This window comes from Oncorhynchus keta, chromosome 10, assembly GCF_023373465.1.
Source record: "Oncorhynchus keta strain PuntledgeMale-10-30-2019 chromosome 10, Oket_V2, whole genome shotgun sequence".
NCBI lineage: Eukaryota > Metazoa > Chordata > Actinopteri > Salmoniformes > Salmonidae > Oncorhynchus > Oncorhynchus keta.
Window position 1 is genome coordinate 51,095,206 of NC_068430.1, and position 18,409 is coordinate 51,113,614.

The 18,409-nt window shown below is 44.8% G+C and overlaps 1 protein-coding gene across 3 annotated transcripts in view; it reads left to right on the top strand.

The window, feature by feature from the left end:
- Positions 1 to 18,409, top strand: part of LOC118388930 (solute carrier family 12 member 5-like) — a 289,966-nt gene that overhangs the window by 235,553 nt on the left and 36,004 nt on the right. For all 3 annotated transcript variants that reach the window (XM_035778534.2, XM_052527249.1, XM_035778535.2), the window contains exons 9-17: positions 44 to 211; positions 735 to 833; positions 1,260 to 1,317; positions 1,609 to 1,783; positions 2,249 to 2,367; positions 12,428 to 12,526; positions 12,890 to 13,009; positions 13,609 to 13,713; positions 15,694 to 15,862. In XM_035778534.2, the coding sequence (XP_035634427.1) occupies positions 44 to 211; positions 735 to 833; positions 1,260 to 1,317; positions 1,609 to 1,783; positions 2,249 to 2,367; positions 12,428 to 12,526; positions 12,890 to 13,009; positions 13,609 to 13,713; positions 15,694 to 15,862 (1,112 nt within the window). The remainder of the gene's footprint in view (positions 1 to 43; positions 212 to 734; positions 834 to 1,259; positions 1,318 to 1,608; positions 1,784 to 2,248; positions 2,368 to 12,427; positions 12,527 to 12,889; positions 13,010 to 13,608; positions 13,714 to 15,693; positions 15,863 to 18,409) is intronic.

The following is an 18,409-nucleotide window of genomic DNA, read 5'->3' on the forward strand; positions in this document are numbered from 1 at the left end:
CCCCCCCTTCTCCCTCCTCCTCAATCCCCCCACACACACACAGAGAACCTATTTGGGAATTACCTGGAGAAGGGCAATCTGGTGGCCAAGATCGGGATTGCAACCGTGGAGGGCCCCGATGATACTCTGACCAACTCCAACCGCTATGTCCTGGCTGACATCACCAGCTTCTTCACCCTTCTGGTCGGCATCTACTTCCCCTCCGTCACAGGTCAGCTGACAGGAAAGGATAATGCAAAGAGGAAGAGACACAGAGTTTAAACTCATTCCTCTCATCCTCAAAGGGTGAATTCAACAAGGGTGGATCTCAAGGAAAAGAGAGGACGCAAGGGATCGAGGGAAAATAATCACCCTTTTTTGTTGTTTTGTGTGGTTATTTTTTTTATCTAGATAGGGGAGATGTGTGTCAATTTATTGAAACGTTTTACGATACTGTCAAAGATTCATCTGAAGTCATGATTTTTTTTTTTACACAAAAAGCAGTTGTTTGTCATTAGAAGGATGAATTTGCTGTATTTTTCAGTTGTGGTAATTTAACAAAGGAAAGTAGGTTTCAACTCGACATACACACGCTATTGTGTGAGTTTCTAAGCCCACCATTTGATTATCTGAGTTTTCTTATAGACCTCTGCCTGTGTTTTGAAAACAATTCTCGGACTGAAACGCAAATGTGCAGAGGTTACTGTGTGAGCAGGAGTTTTTTTTAAAGTCGCCTCTCTTCTTGTGTTTCACAGGGATCATGGCCGGATCCAACCGTTCTGGAGACCTGCGTGACGCGCAGAAGTCCATCCCCATTGGCACTATCATGGCCATCACCACTACCTCACTCGTGTGTATCCTTTTACTGCTCCCGTTTCTGGACTCAATGGGCTTTTAGCTGTCGCTCACATGCCATCTACCAACAGTAAACGAGCTCTATTTTATACAAAACATTTTTATTTGACTTTTCAACATAAAATATATATTAGGTTTGTTTGAATTGGGCCTTCAGCCTCAAGCTTGTTATGTCGAAACGATAACTCCACGAAAGCTATTTCAAATAAACCGCGTTGTTCTTTATCTCAAAGTAACCATTACAGAACAAAAGCAATTCATCATGTACCGCAATACATCAGACATAACCCAACAGTAACAGTACTGTCGAACTGTGTACTTATGTAACTCTCAATGTGCAGACATAGCAGAGATACGTGAGGATATGTCCCTATGTGCTAGCAATGAGCGTGGGTCTGTCTGTTTTCCTTAATGTGACCTTATAGACATGTCCGCTGTGGTCCTGTTCGGTGCCTGTATCGATGGAGTGGTACTAAGGGACAAGTAAGTTATGCATAATGAGCCAACATGCCTGAAATTGTTTCAACATTTCTCAGTCAAGCTTTTCCAGTGCTCAGGTACTAGATGAGGGATGCTATAGCTGGTTCGTATTCAACAGAACATGTTTTAAAACAAAAATTGAGCACATTTACTGCAGTTGTGGTCCAGGTAGACCCTCCCTGTTTTAGTCAGTTTTCTTCCGTTTGGTGTCTAATCAATAGGACCCAGGTAATTGTGTCTCCTCCTACCTTTCTTCATGTCTGATTGGCTGGGTGTCATGTCCATCTCCCTCAGGTTTGGAGAGGGAGTCAATGGCAACCTGGTCATTGGCACCTTGGCCTGGCCATCCCCGTGGGTGATTGTAATTGGCTCCTTCTTCTCCACCTGTGGAGCGGGGCTTCAAAGCTTGACGGGCGCCCCGCGTCTCATGCAGGCCATCTCCAGGGATGGTGTCGTGCCCATCCTACGGGTCAGTCTCAGTCATTCTGCCAACATTCTAGCATTTTACACTGATCTGGGACCATTTGTTTTCATAATTCTGTCAGTGTTCAGCAATTAGCACTGATCTGGGTACATTTCTTATGATCTATCTGTCAGCATTCAGCAATTAGCACTGATCTGGGTACATTTGTTATGATCTATCTGTCAGCATTCAGCAATTAGCACTGTTTCATATCAGTCTCAGGTGACATTGGACTTGCCTGCCCTCTCTCACAAATTCTTTCATTCACATTCAATTTTGATGGTTGGTGTCTGTGTACACTAATGTTCATCTTCAGGTCCCAGGCAAGGGTCAGGTCTCACGTGAGCATGGTTCACTGAAACACCTCTGTTACATCTACAGTACATACAACCTGCCTTGAAATAATGGAATAACTAATGTATGTTGTAACTCTATCCCCTCTAACATCTCAGTGTGTGATGTGTCTGCCAGGTGTTTGGCCATGGGAAGGCCAATGGGGAGCCCACCTGGGCCCTGCTGCTGACCGCCTGTATCTGTGAGATAGGGATCCTCATTGCCTCCCTGGACGCAGTGGCCCCCATCCTCTCCATGTGAGTGTCTATGAGCGGGACCAGGTGTTGTTCCCCACCACAGGACCTTGCCTGGGAAAAACTCTGGGTCCTAGTTACAGCCTATAACTAGGGCCCAGAAAAAAACTCCTGGCCCTATTGATGAGTGCTGAAGTGCACTCATCCTGTACCAATATGGACTGTCTAAATATGCACACTGTAAATATGATATTTACTTCAGACAATGGACAAATTAGATCTTAGCACTTAAGATAAAGTTAAACACATATATACTGAACAAAAATATAAAAGCAACATGCAACAATTTCTAAGATTTTACAGTTACAGTTCATATTTTAAAAATCTGTCAATTTAAATGAATTCATTAAGCCCTAATCTATGGATTTCACATGACCAGGAATAGAGATATGCATCTGTTGGTCACAGATACATAAAACAAATAGGGGTGTGGATCAGACAACCAGTCAGCATCTGGTGCGATCACGATTTGCCTCACACAGCGCGACACAGGCTGTTGATTGTGGCCTGCGCAATGTTGTCCCACTCCTCTTTAATGGCTTTGTGAAGTTGCTGGATATTGGCGGCAACTGGAACACGCTGTCGTGCACGTCGATCCAGAGCATCCAAAACATGCTCTGGTGAGGATGGAAGATCTGGGACATTTTCAACTTCCCGGAATTTTGTACAGATCCTTGCGACATGCATTATCATGCTGAAACATGAGGTGATGATGGCAGATGAATGGGCCTCAGGATCTCGTCACAGTATCTCTCTGCATTCAAATTGCCATTGATAAACGCAATTGTTTTTCGTTGTCATGCCCATACCATAACCCCACTGCCACCATGGGGCAGGCACTCTGTTCACAATGTTGACATCAGCAGGTGAGCATTTGCCCACTGAAGTCGGTTACGACACGGAACTGCAGTCAGTTCAAGATCCTGGTGAGGACGACGAGCACGAAGATGAGCTTCCCTGAAACGGTTTTTGATAGTTTGTGCAGAAATTCTTTGACTGTGCAAACCCACAGTTTCATCAGCTGTCCAGGTGGCTGGTCTCAGACGTTCCCGCAGTTGAAGAAGCTGGGCTGGCGTGGTTACACATGGTCTGCGGTTGTGAGGCCGGTTGGACATACTGCCAAAATCTCTAAAACAACGTTGGTAGAGAAATTAACATTCAAAATCTCTGGAAAAAGCTCTGGTGGACATACCTGCAGTCAGCATGCCAATTGCACGCTCCCTCAAAACTTGAGACAAAACATGTGGCATTGTGTGGTGTGACATAACCTGCACATTTTTAGAATGACCTGTGTATATGATCATGGTGCTTAATCAACTTCTCGATATGCCTCACCTGTCAGGTGGATGGATTATCTTGGCAAAGGAGAAATGCTCGCTAACAGCTAGAGGTCTCCTGATAAATGATCCCGCTTTAAATGACGTTCAGCTTATACAGGCTTCCTAAAGTCTTCATAATGTCTTCATAAGAACCACATAAATGTGTTACAAAGCATCTGTAACAGTAGGTCACGCTTTATAAAGGGTTTATAAATCTGGCATAACTGTGTGACATAATCACCCATGTCAAATGTGACATAACCCACTGTTTCGATATGTGAAATAAACATGTGCTTTATAAAGGGTGACATGCTGTGCTGAAGGATGGCACACGCTCTAAAGTGAAGTCATGTTAGTCACATGACACCTAATCTCATTCCCAGACACTTCTACCCAGATGCACGGGCGGTCTGGTGGACCAACACATAAAACTTGGCCTTCATTAGTTTTGGTTAGGTTTAAAATCGAAATGGTGAAGCGCGATTCATCACTCCAGAGATGGCATTTCCGCTGCTCCAGAGTCCAATGGCGGCGAGCTTTACACCACTCCAGCTGACACTTGGCACTGCACATGGTAATCTTAGGCTTGTGTACAGCTGCTCGGCCATGGAAACCCATTTCATGACGCTCCCGACAAAAAGTTCTTATGTTGACGTTGCTTCCAGAGGCAGTTTGGAACTCAGTAGTGAGTGTTGCAACCGAGGACAAACCCTTTTTACATGCTGCTCACTTCAGCACTCTGCGGTCCTGTTCTGTGAGCTTGTGTGGCTTACCACTTCGTGGCTGAGCCGTTGTTGCTCCTAGATTTTTCCACTTCACAATAACAGCCTTAACAGTTGACCAGGGAAGCTCTAGTCGGGAAAGGTGGCATCCTATGACAGTGCCACGTTGAAAGTCACAGAACTCCTCAGTAAGGCCATTTTACTGCCAATGTTTGTCTATGGAGATTGTATGGCTGTATGCTCGATTTTATACAGCCTTCAGCAGCGGATGTGGCTGAAAAAGCAGAGTTCACAAATTTGAAGGGGTGTCCACATATTTTTCCCGATGAATTCTATGATCACTCCGACTAAGGCCAAGTTTGAATGGTTGATATCCCAGGCTTATATGTATGTGCTGTGTGCACAATAGCCTGGTGATGACATTAGACCAAGAAACACTTATCTTGATGAGGAAATTGAAAGGGTCTTTCTTCTGGAAGTAAGTTACATGTTCCTCAGTACGCAAACACACACACAACAATAGCAATAGCCATACCATGCAGTGAAGGGCCTCGGCAGGTTTTTGACACAACAATATAACCAGCCATACCTTGCGGTGCTAAGCCCAGTCAGGTCTTTGACACAACAATATAACAAGCCATGCCATGCCATGTGGTGCTGGGTCCAGTCAGGTCCTTGACACGTTCACCTTCCCCCCGCTGAAAGATCAGCCACAAAATGTTGGCACCATTGTAACAGGTTGTAGTCAAGCCCTGGTCTCCAGCAGAACAGAAGAGGAATAAGAAGACTTTGTAGTGAGACACCTTCAGCCATTCATAACACATCCATAAAGACTCTATATTGCATGACGCTGTAATTACTTTAAAGTCAGACCCCTTTGGTCATTTATAACACATAAATGCCTTGTATCATATGATGCTGTATTTATTATGAAGTCAGACACTTTTGGTCATTCATTACATATACAGTACCAGTCAAAAGTTTGGACACACCTACTCATTCAAGGGTCTTTCTTTATTTTTGCTATTTTCTACATTGTAGAATAATAGCGACAACAAAACTATTACATAACCCACATGGAATCATGTAGTAATGAAATTTTTTTTTTTTTTTTAAGTAGCCACTCTTTGCAACACTCTTGGCATTCTCCCAACCAGATTCACCTTGAAATATTTTCCAACAGTCTTGAAGGAGTTCCCACATATGTTGAGCACTTGTTGGCTGCTTTTCCTTCACTCTGCAGTCCAACTCATCCCAAACCATCTCAATTGGGTTGAGGTCGGGTGATTGTGGAGGCCAGGTCATCTGATGCAGCGCTCCATCACTCTCCTTCTTGGTCAAATAGGCCTTATACAGCCTGGAGGTGTGTTGGGTCATTGTCCAGTTGATAAACAAATGATAGTCCCACTGAAATCAAACCAGATGGAATGGTGTATCGCTGCAGAATGCTGTGGTAGCCATGCTAGTTAAGTGTGCCTTGAAATCTAAATATATCACATACAGTGTCACCAGCAAAGCACCATCACACCTCTTCCTCTATGCTTCATGGTGGGAACCACACATGCAGAGAACCAAACAAATGAAAAGACTAAAATCTCAGATTTGGACAGTGTTTCTTGGCCTCAGCAAGTCTCCTCTTCTTATTGGTGTCCTTTAGTAGTGGTTTATTTTCAGCAATTCGACCATGAAGTGCTGATTCACAGAGTCTCTTCTGAACAGTTGATGTTGAGATGTGTCTGTTACTTGAACTCTGTGAAACATTTATTTCAGCTGCAATTTCTGAGGCTGGTAACTAATGAACTTATCCTCTGCCGCAGAGATAACTGGGTCTTCCTTTCCTGTGGCGGTCCTCATGAGAGCCAATTTCATCATAGTGCTTGATGGTTTTTGCGACTGCACTTCAAGAAACTTTCATGTCTTAAAGTAATGATGGAGTGTCGTTTCTCTTTGCTTATTTGAGTTGTTCTTGGCATAATATGGACTTGGTCTTTTACCAAATAGGGCTATCTTCTGTATACCACCCCTACCTTGTCACAACACAACTGATTGGCTCAATCGCATTACGAAGGAAAGAAATTCCACAAATTAACTTATACAAGACACACCTGTTAATTGAAATGCATTCCAGGTGACGCAGGTACCTCATGAAGCTGGTTGAGAGAATGCCAAGTGTGTGCAATGCAGTCATCAAGGCAAAGGGTGGCTACTATGAAAAATCTCAAATATAAAATGTATTTTGATTTGTTTAACACTTTTTGTTTACTACATGATTCCATATGTGTTATATCATAGTTTTGATGTCTTCACTATTATTCTACAAAGTAGAAAATAGTAAAAAATAAAGAAAAACCCTGGAATGAGTAGGTGTGACTGGTACTATACATAAAGGCTTAATGATGTTGACACAAATGTATTAACAGTTAGGGAATTATCACTAACAGCTAAATCAAATAAACATTTAAACCATAAATGTCCTTTCATTTTTAAATGTTTAAACAATACACATACAGTACGTTTTTTTTTTTAAGTCCAGCAATGCAACTACATTGAACATTACACAGGGCTGTGAACAGTGTAGCTTGTTCTTGAGCTGGTGGACGATTGGTTCTTGCCTCTGTGCCTGAAAGTTAGCAGGTCTTTTAGGAAATGCCTTTTTCACACCACCTGGATACGGGCAATTCTGTGCTTTGGGGAGATGGGAAACTCCATTTGATTCATATTATTATATTCCTCTTTAATTTACAAATCTCATGACATGACTATGAGATGTTGCTGAATCTAGCGGGCTTATTATTTAGCTGAGACTGCTATCTAGACAAATGTTCTTTAGCTAGCTCACCTGAGGTAGAGTATCTCATGATAAGCTGTAGACTACACTATCTAACAAGAGAGTTTATCTGTATTTTCCGTAACTGTTACATACCACCGCAGTCAGAGGCTGGTACTAAGACAGCATTGAATGAGCTGTATTCCGCCATAAGCAAACAAGAAAACGCTGACCCAGAGGCGGCACTCCTAGTAGCCGGGGACTTTAAAACCTCTGGACCACCTTAACTCCACACACAGAGACGCAAACAAAGCTCTCCCTCACCCTCCATTTGGCAAATCTGACCATAATTATATCCTCCTGAATCCTGCTTACAAGCAAAAATTAAAGCAGGATGCACCAGTGACTAGATCAATAAAAAAGTGGTCAGATGAAACAGACACTAAGCCACAGGACTGATTTGCTAGCACAGACTGGAATATGTTCTGGGATTCCACCGATGGCATTGAAGAGTACACCACATCAGTCATTGGCTTCATCATTAAGTGCATTGATGATGTTGTCCCCACAGTGACCCTACGTACATACCCCAACCAGTAGCCATTGGTTTACAGGCAACATTCGCACAGAGCTAAAGGCTAGAGCTGACGCTTTCGAGGAGCGGGACTCTAACCCAGAAGCTTATGAGAAATCCCGCTATGCCCTCTAACAAACCATCAAACAGGCAAAGCGTCAATACAGGACTAAGATTGAATCATACTACATGGCCCGGAGCCTGTAGTGATGATCCATGGCACGAAGCCTCCAGTGATGATCCATGGCCCGGAGCCTGTAGTGATGATCCATGGCACGAAGCCTCCAGTGATGATCCATGGCCCGGAGCCTGTAGTGATGATCCATGGCACGAAGCCTCCGGTGATGGTCCATGGCCCGGAGCCTGCAGTGAAAGTCCAGGGCATGGAGCCTCCAGCGACGGTCCCCAGTCCGGAGCCTCCAACGACGGTCCCCAGTCCGGAGCATCCAACGACGGTCCCCAGTCCGGAGCCTCCAACGACGCTCCCCAGTCCGGAGCCTGCAGCGACGGTCCCCAGTCCGGAGCCTCCAGCGACGGTCCCCAGTCCGGAGCTTCCAGCGACGGTCTCCAGTCCGGAGCCTCCAACGACGGTCCCCAGTCCGGAGCCTCCAACGATGGTCCCTAGTCCGGAGCCTCCAATGACGGTCCCCAGTCCGGGGCCTCCAACGATGGTCCCTAGTCCGGAGCCTCCAGCGACGGTCCCCAGTCCGGAGCCTCCAACGACGGTCCGCAGTCCGGAGCCTCCAGCGACGGTCCGCAGTCCGGAGCCCCCAACGACGGTTCCCAGTCCGGAGCCTCCAACGAAGGTTTCCAGTCCGGAGCCTCCAACGAAGGTTTCCAGTCCGGAGCTTCCAACGACGGTCCCTTGTCCGGAGCCTCCAATGACAGTCCCCAGTCTGGAGCCTCCAACGATGGTCCCTAGTACGGAGCCTTCAATAACAGTCCCCAGTCTGGAGCCTCCAGCGACGGTCCCCAGTCTGGAGCCTCCAGCGACGGTCTCCAGTCCGGAGCCTCCAACGACGGTCCCTAATCCGGAGCCTCCAATGACGGTCCCCAGTCCGGAGCCTCCAACGATGGTCCCTAGTCCGGAGCCTTCAATAACAGTCCCCAGTCCGGAGCCTCCAGCGACGGTCCCCAGTCCGGAGCCTCCAGCGACGGTCTCCAGTCCGGAGCCTCCAACGACGGTCCCTAATCCGGAGCCTCCAATGACGGTCCCCAGTCCGGAGCCTCCAACGACGGTCCCTAGTCCGGAGCCTCCAATAACGGTCCCCAGTCCGGAGCCTCCAACGACGGTCCCTAGTCCGGAGCCTCCAGCGACGGTCCCCAGTCCGGAGCATCCAGCGACGGTCTCCAGTCCGGAGCCTCCAACGACGGTTCCCAGTCCGGAGCCTCCAACGACGGTCCGCAGTCCGGAGCCTCCAGCGACAGTCCGCAGTCCGAAGCCTCCAACGACGGTTCCCAGTCCGGAGCCTCCAACGACGGTTCCCAGTCCGGAGCCTCCAACGACGGTTCCCAGTCCGGAGCCTCCAACGACGGTTCCCAGTCCGGAGCCTTCAACGACGGTTCCCAGTCCGGAGCCTCCAGCGACGGTTCGCAGTCCTGAGCCTCCAGCGATGGTCCGCAGTCCGGAGTCTACAGCGGCGGTCTGCAGTCCGGAGCCTCCAGCGGCGGTCTGCAGTCCGGAGCCTCCAGCGGGGGTTCCCAGTCCAGAGCCTCCGGCGATGATCCACGGTCCAGTTCCTTCACCTTGGCTCATCTATGACAGGGAGTTTGAAGACAGTGCACGTGACACATACTGTCCTACATGTGCTAATTAGAGTTGATTGATTTATGTTATTCACGTTTTTGTTTTGCATCTATTATCTTATTTTATTCTTATTTATTGTTGTTGTTTATACACCTTGTGGGTGGGGCAATGGTTAAAAAGTACTAGTATTTGGTAGTTGAATTCCTCATTGTACAGTATATAAGAATATACAAATATATATACAAAAAAGTTCAAGACTGTCATTGTTTCCCTTCAATAAAATGCATTCAAAACTACATTCTGCACATTTCTGCTACTTTCTTAGGCTATACAAGTGATTTATTTTGCCCCCCAAAAAATGTTTACACCTATGCAGGACCTTTAGCAATAATAACAATAATAATAAACCTCTACTTTAGTCAAGAAAACAATTATGATAGGTGTGTTGTAATAAAAACAAGTGGTGTCCACTGAGTAAATGCAGACTTTCTGCATTGGGAAGAGGGAAAACCCAGAGATTCATAAAGTTTGTGATGTGTGACAGGTTGTTTCTTCATGCAAAATAGATTTGGGGTTTAAAATTCAATTAAGCTGCTTTATTTGAGGGGTTTAGTGAAGGCGGGTCATTTTTTACCCTTAGGACAAGAATGTTAAGACTACACAAGGGTTAAGCAGACCACCATAGTGCCTGTGCCCAAGAACATTAAGGTAACCTGCCTAAATGACTACCAACCCATAGCACTGAAGTCTGTAGCCATGAAAAGCTTTGAAAGGCTGGTCATGGCTCACATGAACACCATTATCCCAGAAACCCTAGACCCACTCCAAGTTGCATACCGCCCTCTCTGTTGCACACCACACTGCCCTTTCCCACCTGGACAAAAGGAACACCTATGTGAGAATGCTATTCATTGACTACAGCTCAGCGTTCAACACAGTGCCCGCAAAGCACATCAATAAGCTAAGGACCCTGGGACTAAAAACCTCCCTCTGTAGCTGGATCCTGGACTTCCTGAATGGCTGCCCCCAGGTGGTAAGGGTAGGCAACAACACATCCGCCACGCTGATCCTCAACACAGGGGCCCCTCGGGGGAGCGTGCTCAGCCCCCTCCTGTACTCCCTGTTCACTCATGACTGCAAGGTCAGGAACGACTCCAAAACCATAATTGTTTGCCAATGACACAATAGTGGCCTGATCACTGACAATGACAGCCTATAGGGAGGAGGTCAGAGACCTGGCGGTGTGGTGCCAGGACAACAACCTCTCCCTCAACGTGATCAAGACAAAGGAGATGACTGTGGACTGCATTGACCAGGCTGCAGTGGAGCAGGTTGAGAGCTTCAAGTTCCTTGGTGTCCACATCACCAACAAACTAACATGGTCCAAGCACACCAAGACAATCATGAAGAGGGCATGACAAAACATTTTCCTCCTCAGGAGACTGAAAATATTTGGCATGGGTCCTCAGATCCTCAAAAGGTTCTACAGCTGCATCACTGCCTGGTATGGCAACTGCTCTGCCTCCGACCGCAAGGCACTACAGAGGGTAGTGTGAACGGCCCAGTACATCATTGGGGCCAAGCTTCTTGTCATCCAGGACCTCTATACCAGGCAGTGTCAGGAAGGCCCTAGAAATTGTCAAAGACTCCAGCCACCCTAGTCATAGACTGTTCTCTCTGCTACCGGAGCGCCAAGTCTAGGTCCAAGAGGCTTCTAAACAGCTTCTAACCCCAAGCCATAAGACTCCTGAACATCTAATCAAAAGGCTACCCAGACTATTTGCATTGCCCCCACTCTTTTACACCACTGCTACTCTCTGTTGTTATCATCTATGTATAGTCACTTTAATAACTCTACCTACATGTACACATTACCTCAACAAACTGGATCCTCTGCACATTGACTCTGTACCAGTATCCCCTGTGTATAGTCTCACTATTGTTATTTTACTGCTGCTCTTTAATTACTTGTTACTTTTATTTCTTATTCTTATCCGTAAGTTTTTAAACTGCATTGTTGGTTTGGGGCTCGTAAGTAAGCATTTCACTGTAAGGTCTAGCTGTTGTATTCGGCGCATGTGACTAATACAATTGGATTTGATTATGTTCACACAGTTATCCCATATTTATGAACCCTTTATAGAGCATGGCATAGGGGTATAGATGATGTGTGGTACATTTATGTAATGTTTAGGAAGGCTTTATGAAGCCTATATAAGCTGCATGTTATTTAAAGCAGGACCGCGATAAGTATATTTTTTTTCTTTATCTGGTGTCTAGTACTGCCTTTTTGCCCAGCTAGGGCCATATACATTAAGTGCTGCCTGTCTTCCCAGTAGCCTACTTGGTGTGTGAACTGCTGAGCTACATGTTTGTGCTGACTGCTCATAACTTGCAGATGATTGTTGACACGTCAACAACGATCAAGGGGCAGGGCGATTTGTGACTTGTTTTAGTAATTAGTGGCTGTATTGGAGGGGGAGGGGTTACACCTCTTTGGAAATTATTTAGACCCTTTGACTTTTTCCACATTTTGTTAGGTTACAGCCTTATTTGAAAATGTATTTACATGTTTTCCCCTCATCAATCTACACACAATACCCAAATACTGACGAAGCAAAAACTGTTTTTCAGATAATCTCTCTAATTATATCACATTTACTTAAGTATTCAACCCCCACCCCCCATTTAAAAAAAAATCCTGAACCAACAATTGCACTCAACATTTTGCGTCAGTATGTAACGTCAGTATGCAAGGCTATGATTTACTATAGTTTATTTGGTTAAAAGCTTATAAGCAGCTTATAAGCGAGTAATAAGTGAGTAATTGGTGCCTTATAGACATGTTTACAAATAAACAGAAAATGTATGTAAGCCACATTGTTGTCTCTCTCGCTTTTTGCCATGGCTGAAGGCTTTGTTTCTGTCATGTAGGTTCTTTCTGATGTGCTACATGTTTGTGAACCTGGCCTGTGCCTTGCAAACCCTCCTGAGGACGCCTAACTGGAGGCCACGCTTCAAGTTCTATCACTGGTGAGTCCCACAAAATCCCATCAACGGAACTCATCCTGAGAGATGATACAAGGATACAAGGATACAAGGATACAAGGATACAAGAACCTCCAGTTCTTGGTGTGCGCCGGCCCTTCGTCCAGCCGTATCAAACTGTATTGATATGCTCTGATGAGGCTGAAGGAGGAGCCAGCGCACACCAAGAATTGGAGTTGAGACGCACGCACGCACACACACACACACACACACACACTCATATACATGTGTGCGTCTGTTTTTATACTGTTTAATGTACATGTATGTCTGCATGTGTATGTGCATGTGTGTGTGTGCATTTGGTACATGTGTGTATCTAATCCTTTCTCTGTTTGTGTCTCTTTACAGGGCCCTGTCCTTCCTGGGCATGAGTCTGTGTCTATCGCTCATGTTCATCTGTTCCTGGTTCTATGCCATTGTTGCCATGGTGATCGCTGGCAGTATCTACAAGTATATTGAGTTCCATGGGTGAGTGTAGCGTGACCCATGAGACAGATTGGATTTGCTGGCTGTGTGTTTGTGTGTGTTTGTGGTGTCTGTGTATTGGGGGGGGGTTAAAATCCTATCAACCATCATTCAGTCAAGCCAGTTAAAGGGGAAATGTGTCGATTGGAGTTTCCACTGTTTGGACAATTTAGTGTTATGGCTTGCTGTGCTGAGTCAATGGCTTGGGTTGCAATTGCATTACTTGATGGTAAAGCTGGTTGTAAACAGACTTAGCATTCTGTCTGTAGGAAGAGATGCTATAAAGCAGACTTTTGCAGTGATGACTGATTTTTAAACACATTTTTAAGCTAGGTTTTTTAAAGACCCATGCTCACACAATTCTTATGACTCCCTAAACCGATAGCCTACCAAACGGTGAAAATAGGTTAGAAATGTAGATGTGTTAGAAGCCTGTGCAGTATAAATAATAATGTTATAATATTGTCATTTTAATTTGTAATAGATATGTAATAACACATAGGCCTAGTTATTAGGCTTTTAATGGTGTAATAATAACTATGTAATACCATTAGTTGTGACATGATTGAATGATATAACCCTGGTGTTTGATTGTGTGACAGGGCGGAGAAAGAGTGGGGTGATGGGATACGAGGCATTTCTCTCAGCGCCGCCCGATATGCTCTGATGAGGCTGGACGAGGGGCCGGCGCACACCAAAAACTGGAGGTGGGACGTGCACACTGTCGTGTCTTCGGCTATGCCGGATTAAGTGATATGACATGCTATTCTATAAAATCTTTCTCCGTAATTAATATTACCTGATTGAGCTAATCATGTAAATGTAAATAACTAGAGAGTCGGGGCACCAGGAAATAATATTTATAAAGCTGTTATCTTCCGAATAAACTCTTAAAGACCTAGTAATATTTTACATCAATAGCAGTCAATATTAATCGTTGTAAATTCTTGGTTATCTTCACGAACCCTGGCTAACAAGTTGAATCAGCAATTTATTTACTAAATACCTAACTAATCACACAGAAGTACATATACAAAGAATGAATCATACCTTGATCACAAATTACGTCATAAAGGAAAATGTCCCTAGCGGGCGGAACAGATGTGATAGCTGTAAGGGGCTCGGTTTGAGTGAAAGAGCGGGAAGACTGAGGGACAAAGGGAGAAGCTGTGCTATCGTAAATACAGTATCTTATGCATTTTAAATTACCGCCCATTTGGAAAAGGAAAATGCAATAAATATTTACTCTGGGTTGCGCTTCAGTAGGTTGGTGGTAGATGGACGGCCTTGTTGCCAAACCGAGTCCTTTGTCCTTTGAAGAATGTCTCTGGTGGTCAATTGGATACATTGTAGTAACGTCGTTGTAATGCCGTTTTTGCAGATGCTGTGGCTAACTCAACAGCTAGGAGGTATCACTTCTGTAGTGAAAAAGAGTTTGTTCTGTAGTTATTATCTGAACCATTCTGACATCGGACCGTCGTCCTCACATCCTCGGAACAGGAGGTTACATTTTCATCAAGGCTTTATATAGTGGAGCGAGAAGGGTGTGTCTGAAAAGTTTTATAACCCATGTCTCTTCACAAGGGCGGGCCACTGATTGAGCAGAGTCTGTTCTTATGAAAACCCAAATCTCTTATTTGGAAGCTAAAATTACATTTAATCTCTTCACCAATCATTTTATATTCAAACATTTAAAATGAACAACAATTCCATGTGAATCCGATAACTCTGATGTGTAGACTTTCCACTGTAGAGTTTATGTGATCCTATCATTGATGAGAATGTCTCAGATGACAACCGAACTGACATCATATTCATTAATCCAGTTCAGCGAAGCCTAGAAGGCTGGTGACGTAGACCTCCGGAGCTGGTGAACGGAATGAGCAGCAGTACCGGGGGGATTCGTGACAGTGTACATTCATAACTATTTTCAAAAACAAACCAAATAACAATACATACTAAGTTACAATATTTATTTGAAAATACTGTCTTTCAAATACTTCCAACAATATGTATTTGAATTAATGGTGACACATACTTTCCAAATAGTGTTTTCAAATACATTCCAATATTCAACTACTTGTCTTTTCAAAAGAAGCTTATCTGAATACTTGTTTTGAAATGTAATAAAACATTATTGAAATACCTAAAATAGTCATTAAACCCAGGTCTGCAGTGTACACAGATAAACCCACACAAATAAGCTACACAGGCCATTTCATTGACATGAACAACATGTCTGTGCATGTGGAGAGTTCCATTTAATTCATTTTGAGCTACTGTCATGGTACAGACAATAATACTTTTACAGACATTCTCGTCTGTGCACTCTTCCTTGCTTTTTTCTCTCTTTTTTTCACTTGTTCTCTACCTTTCTCACCTCTACTCTACTCTTACTTCCTCTCTTTCTCTTTGTCACCTTACTCTCCCTTTCAATCTTTCAAATCTCTGTGCTACACTTTAAATTCAACTCAAAATTCAACTCTGGAATGACAGAAGTATACATTATTGTTTTGCCAAAGCAAGACGTTGAAACCATTTCTCCTATTCCTTCCTTCCTTCCTTCCTTCCTTCCTTCCTTCCTTCCTTCCTTCCTTCCTTCCTTCCTTCCTTCCTTCCTTCCTTCCTTCCTTCCTTGCTTCCTTGCTTCCTTGCTTCCTTCCGTGACTCCCTCTGTCTCACTCAAGGCCTCAGCTGCTGGTGTTGGTCAGTACGGACGTGGAGCAGAATGTGGAGCAGCCTCGCCTGCTCTCGCTGACCAATCAGCTGAAAGCGGGCAAAGGGCTGACCATTGTGGGCACTGCCTTGGCAGGCACCTACCTGGAGAACCACCCCCAGGCCCAGCGGGCAGAGCAGGTTAGATACAGTTGAAGTCAGAAATGTACATACACCTTAGCCAAATACATTTAAACTCAGTTTTTCACAATTCCTGATATTTAATCCTAGTAAAAATTCCCTGTCTTTGGTCAGTTAGGATCACCACTTTATTTTAAGAATGTGAAATGTCAGAATAATAGAGAGAATTTATTATTTCAGCTTTTATTTCTTTCATCACATTCCCAGTGGGTCAGAAGTTTACATACACTCAATTAGTATTTTGTAGCATTGCCCTTAAATTGTTTAACTTCTGGCAAATGTTTCAGGTAGCCTTCCACAAGCTTTCCACGGTAGGTTGGGTGTATTTTGGCCCATTTCTCCTGACAGAGCTGGTGTAACTTAGTAAGGTTTCTAGGCCCCCTTGCTCGCACACACTTTTTCAGTTCTGCCCACAAATGTTCTATAGGATTGAGGTCAGGGCTTTGTGATGGCTACTCCAATACCTTGACTTTGTTGTCCTTAAGCCATTTTACCACAACTTTGGAAGTATGCTTGGGGTCAAATCATCAAAACAAATCAAATTCTATTTATCACAAACACATGGTTAGCAGATGTTAATGCGAGTGTAGCGAAATGCTTGTGCTTCTAGTTCCGACAATGCAGTAATAACCAATGAGTAATCAAGCTAACAATTCCAAAACTACTACCTTATACACATAAGTGTAAAGGGATAAAGAATATGTACATAAAGATATATGAATGAGTGATGGTACAGAGCGGCATAGGCAAGATGCAGTAGATGGTATCGAGTACAGTATATACATATGAGATGAGTATGTAAACAAAGTGGCATAGTTTAAAGTGGCTAGTGATGTATTACATAAAGATGCAGTAGATGATATAGAGTACAGTATATATGTATACATATGAGATAAATAATGTAGGGTATGTAAACATTATATTAAGTAGCATTGTTTAAAGTGGCTAGTGATATATTTTACATCAATTCCCATCAATTCGCATTATTAAAGTGGCTGGATTTGAGTCAGTGTGTTGGCAGCAGCCACTCATTGTTAGTGGTGGCTGTTTAACAGTCTGATGGCCTTGAGATAGAAGCTGTTTTTCAGTCTCTCGGTCCCAGCTTTGATGCACCTGTACTGACCTCGCTTTCTGGACAATAGCGGGGTGAACAGGCAGTGGCTTGGGTGGTGGTTGTCCTTGATGATCTTTATGGCCTTCCTGTGACATCGGGTTGGTGTAGGTGTCCTGGAGGGCAGGTAGTTTGCCCCCGGTGATGCGTTGTGCAGACCTCACTACCCTCTGGAGAGCCTTACGGTTGTGGGCGGAGCAGTTGCCGTACCAGGCAACAGCCCGACAGGATGCTCTCGATTGTGCATCTGTAGAAGTTTGAGAGTGCTTTTGGTGACAAGACGAATTTCTTCAGCCTCCTGAGGTTGAAGAGGCGCAGCTGCGCCTTCTTCACGATGCTGTCTGTGTGGGTGGACCGATTCAGTTTGTCTGTGATGTGTACGCCGAGGAACTTAAAACGTACTACCCTCTCCACTACTGTTCCATCGATGTGGATAGGGGGGTGTCCCTTTGCTATTTCCTGAAGTCCACAATCATCTCCTTAGTTGTGTTGACGTTGAGTTATTTTGGTTATTTTCCTGACACCACACTCCGAAGGCTCTCACCTCCTCCCTGTAGGCCGTCTCGTCGTTGTTTGTAATCAAGCCTACCACTGTTGTGTCGTCGGCAAACTTGTTGATTGAGTTGGAGGCGTGCGTGGCCACGCAGTCGTGGGTGAACAGTGAGTACAGGAGAGGGCTCAGAACGCACCCTTGTGGGGCCCCAGTGTTGAGGATCAGCGGGGTGGAGATGTTGTTACCTACCCTCACCACCTGGGGGCGGCCCGTCAGGAAGTCCAGTACCCAGTTGCACAGGGCGGGGTCGAGACCCAGGGTCGAGCTTGATGACGAGTTTGGAGGGTACTATGGTGTTAAATGCTGAGCTGTAGTCGATGAACAGCATTCTCACATAGGTATTCCTCTTGTCCAGATGGGTTAGGGCAGTGTGCAGTGTGGTTGAGATTGCATCGTCTGTAGACCTATTTGGGCGGTAAGCAAATTGGAGTGGGTCTAGGGTGTCAGGTAGGGTGGAGGTGATATGGTCCTTGACTAGTCTCTCAAAGTACTTCATGATGATGGAACTGAACCGTTGAGTTACCTTGTGATGGTGGCCCTCTTGATAACAGCAGACTGGGATTTGATTGAATATGTCTCTACCAGCCAGCTGGTCTGTGCATGCTCTGAGGGCGTGGCTGGGGATGCTTGTTTGATTGCCTTGTGAAGGAGGGTCGGTTTTGGTTGCGGGCCGTGTCAATAACTACGGGCAAAAAAGTGTTTGTCTGCCTGGGAGCAAGGCATCCTGGTCATGGGCTGGTTTTCTTTTGTAATCCTTGATTGACTGTAGACACCTACCTCTTGCCTTGATTATTATACTTTGTCTCTATACTGCAGCTTGTTTGATTGCCTTGTGGACGCTACACTGTTTGTATTCATGTTTCCGGTCACCTTGCCTTGATTA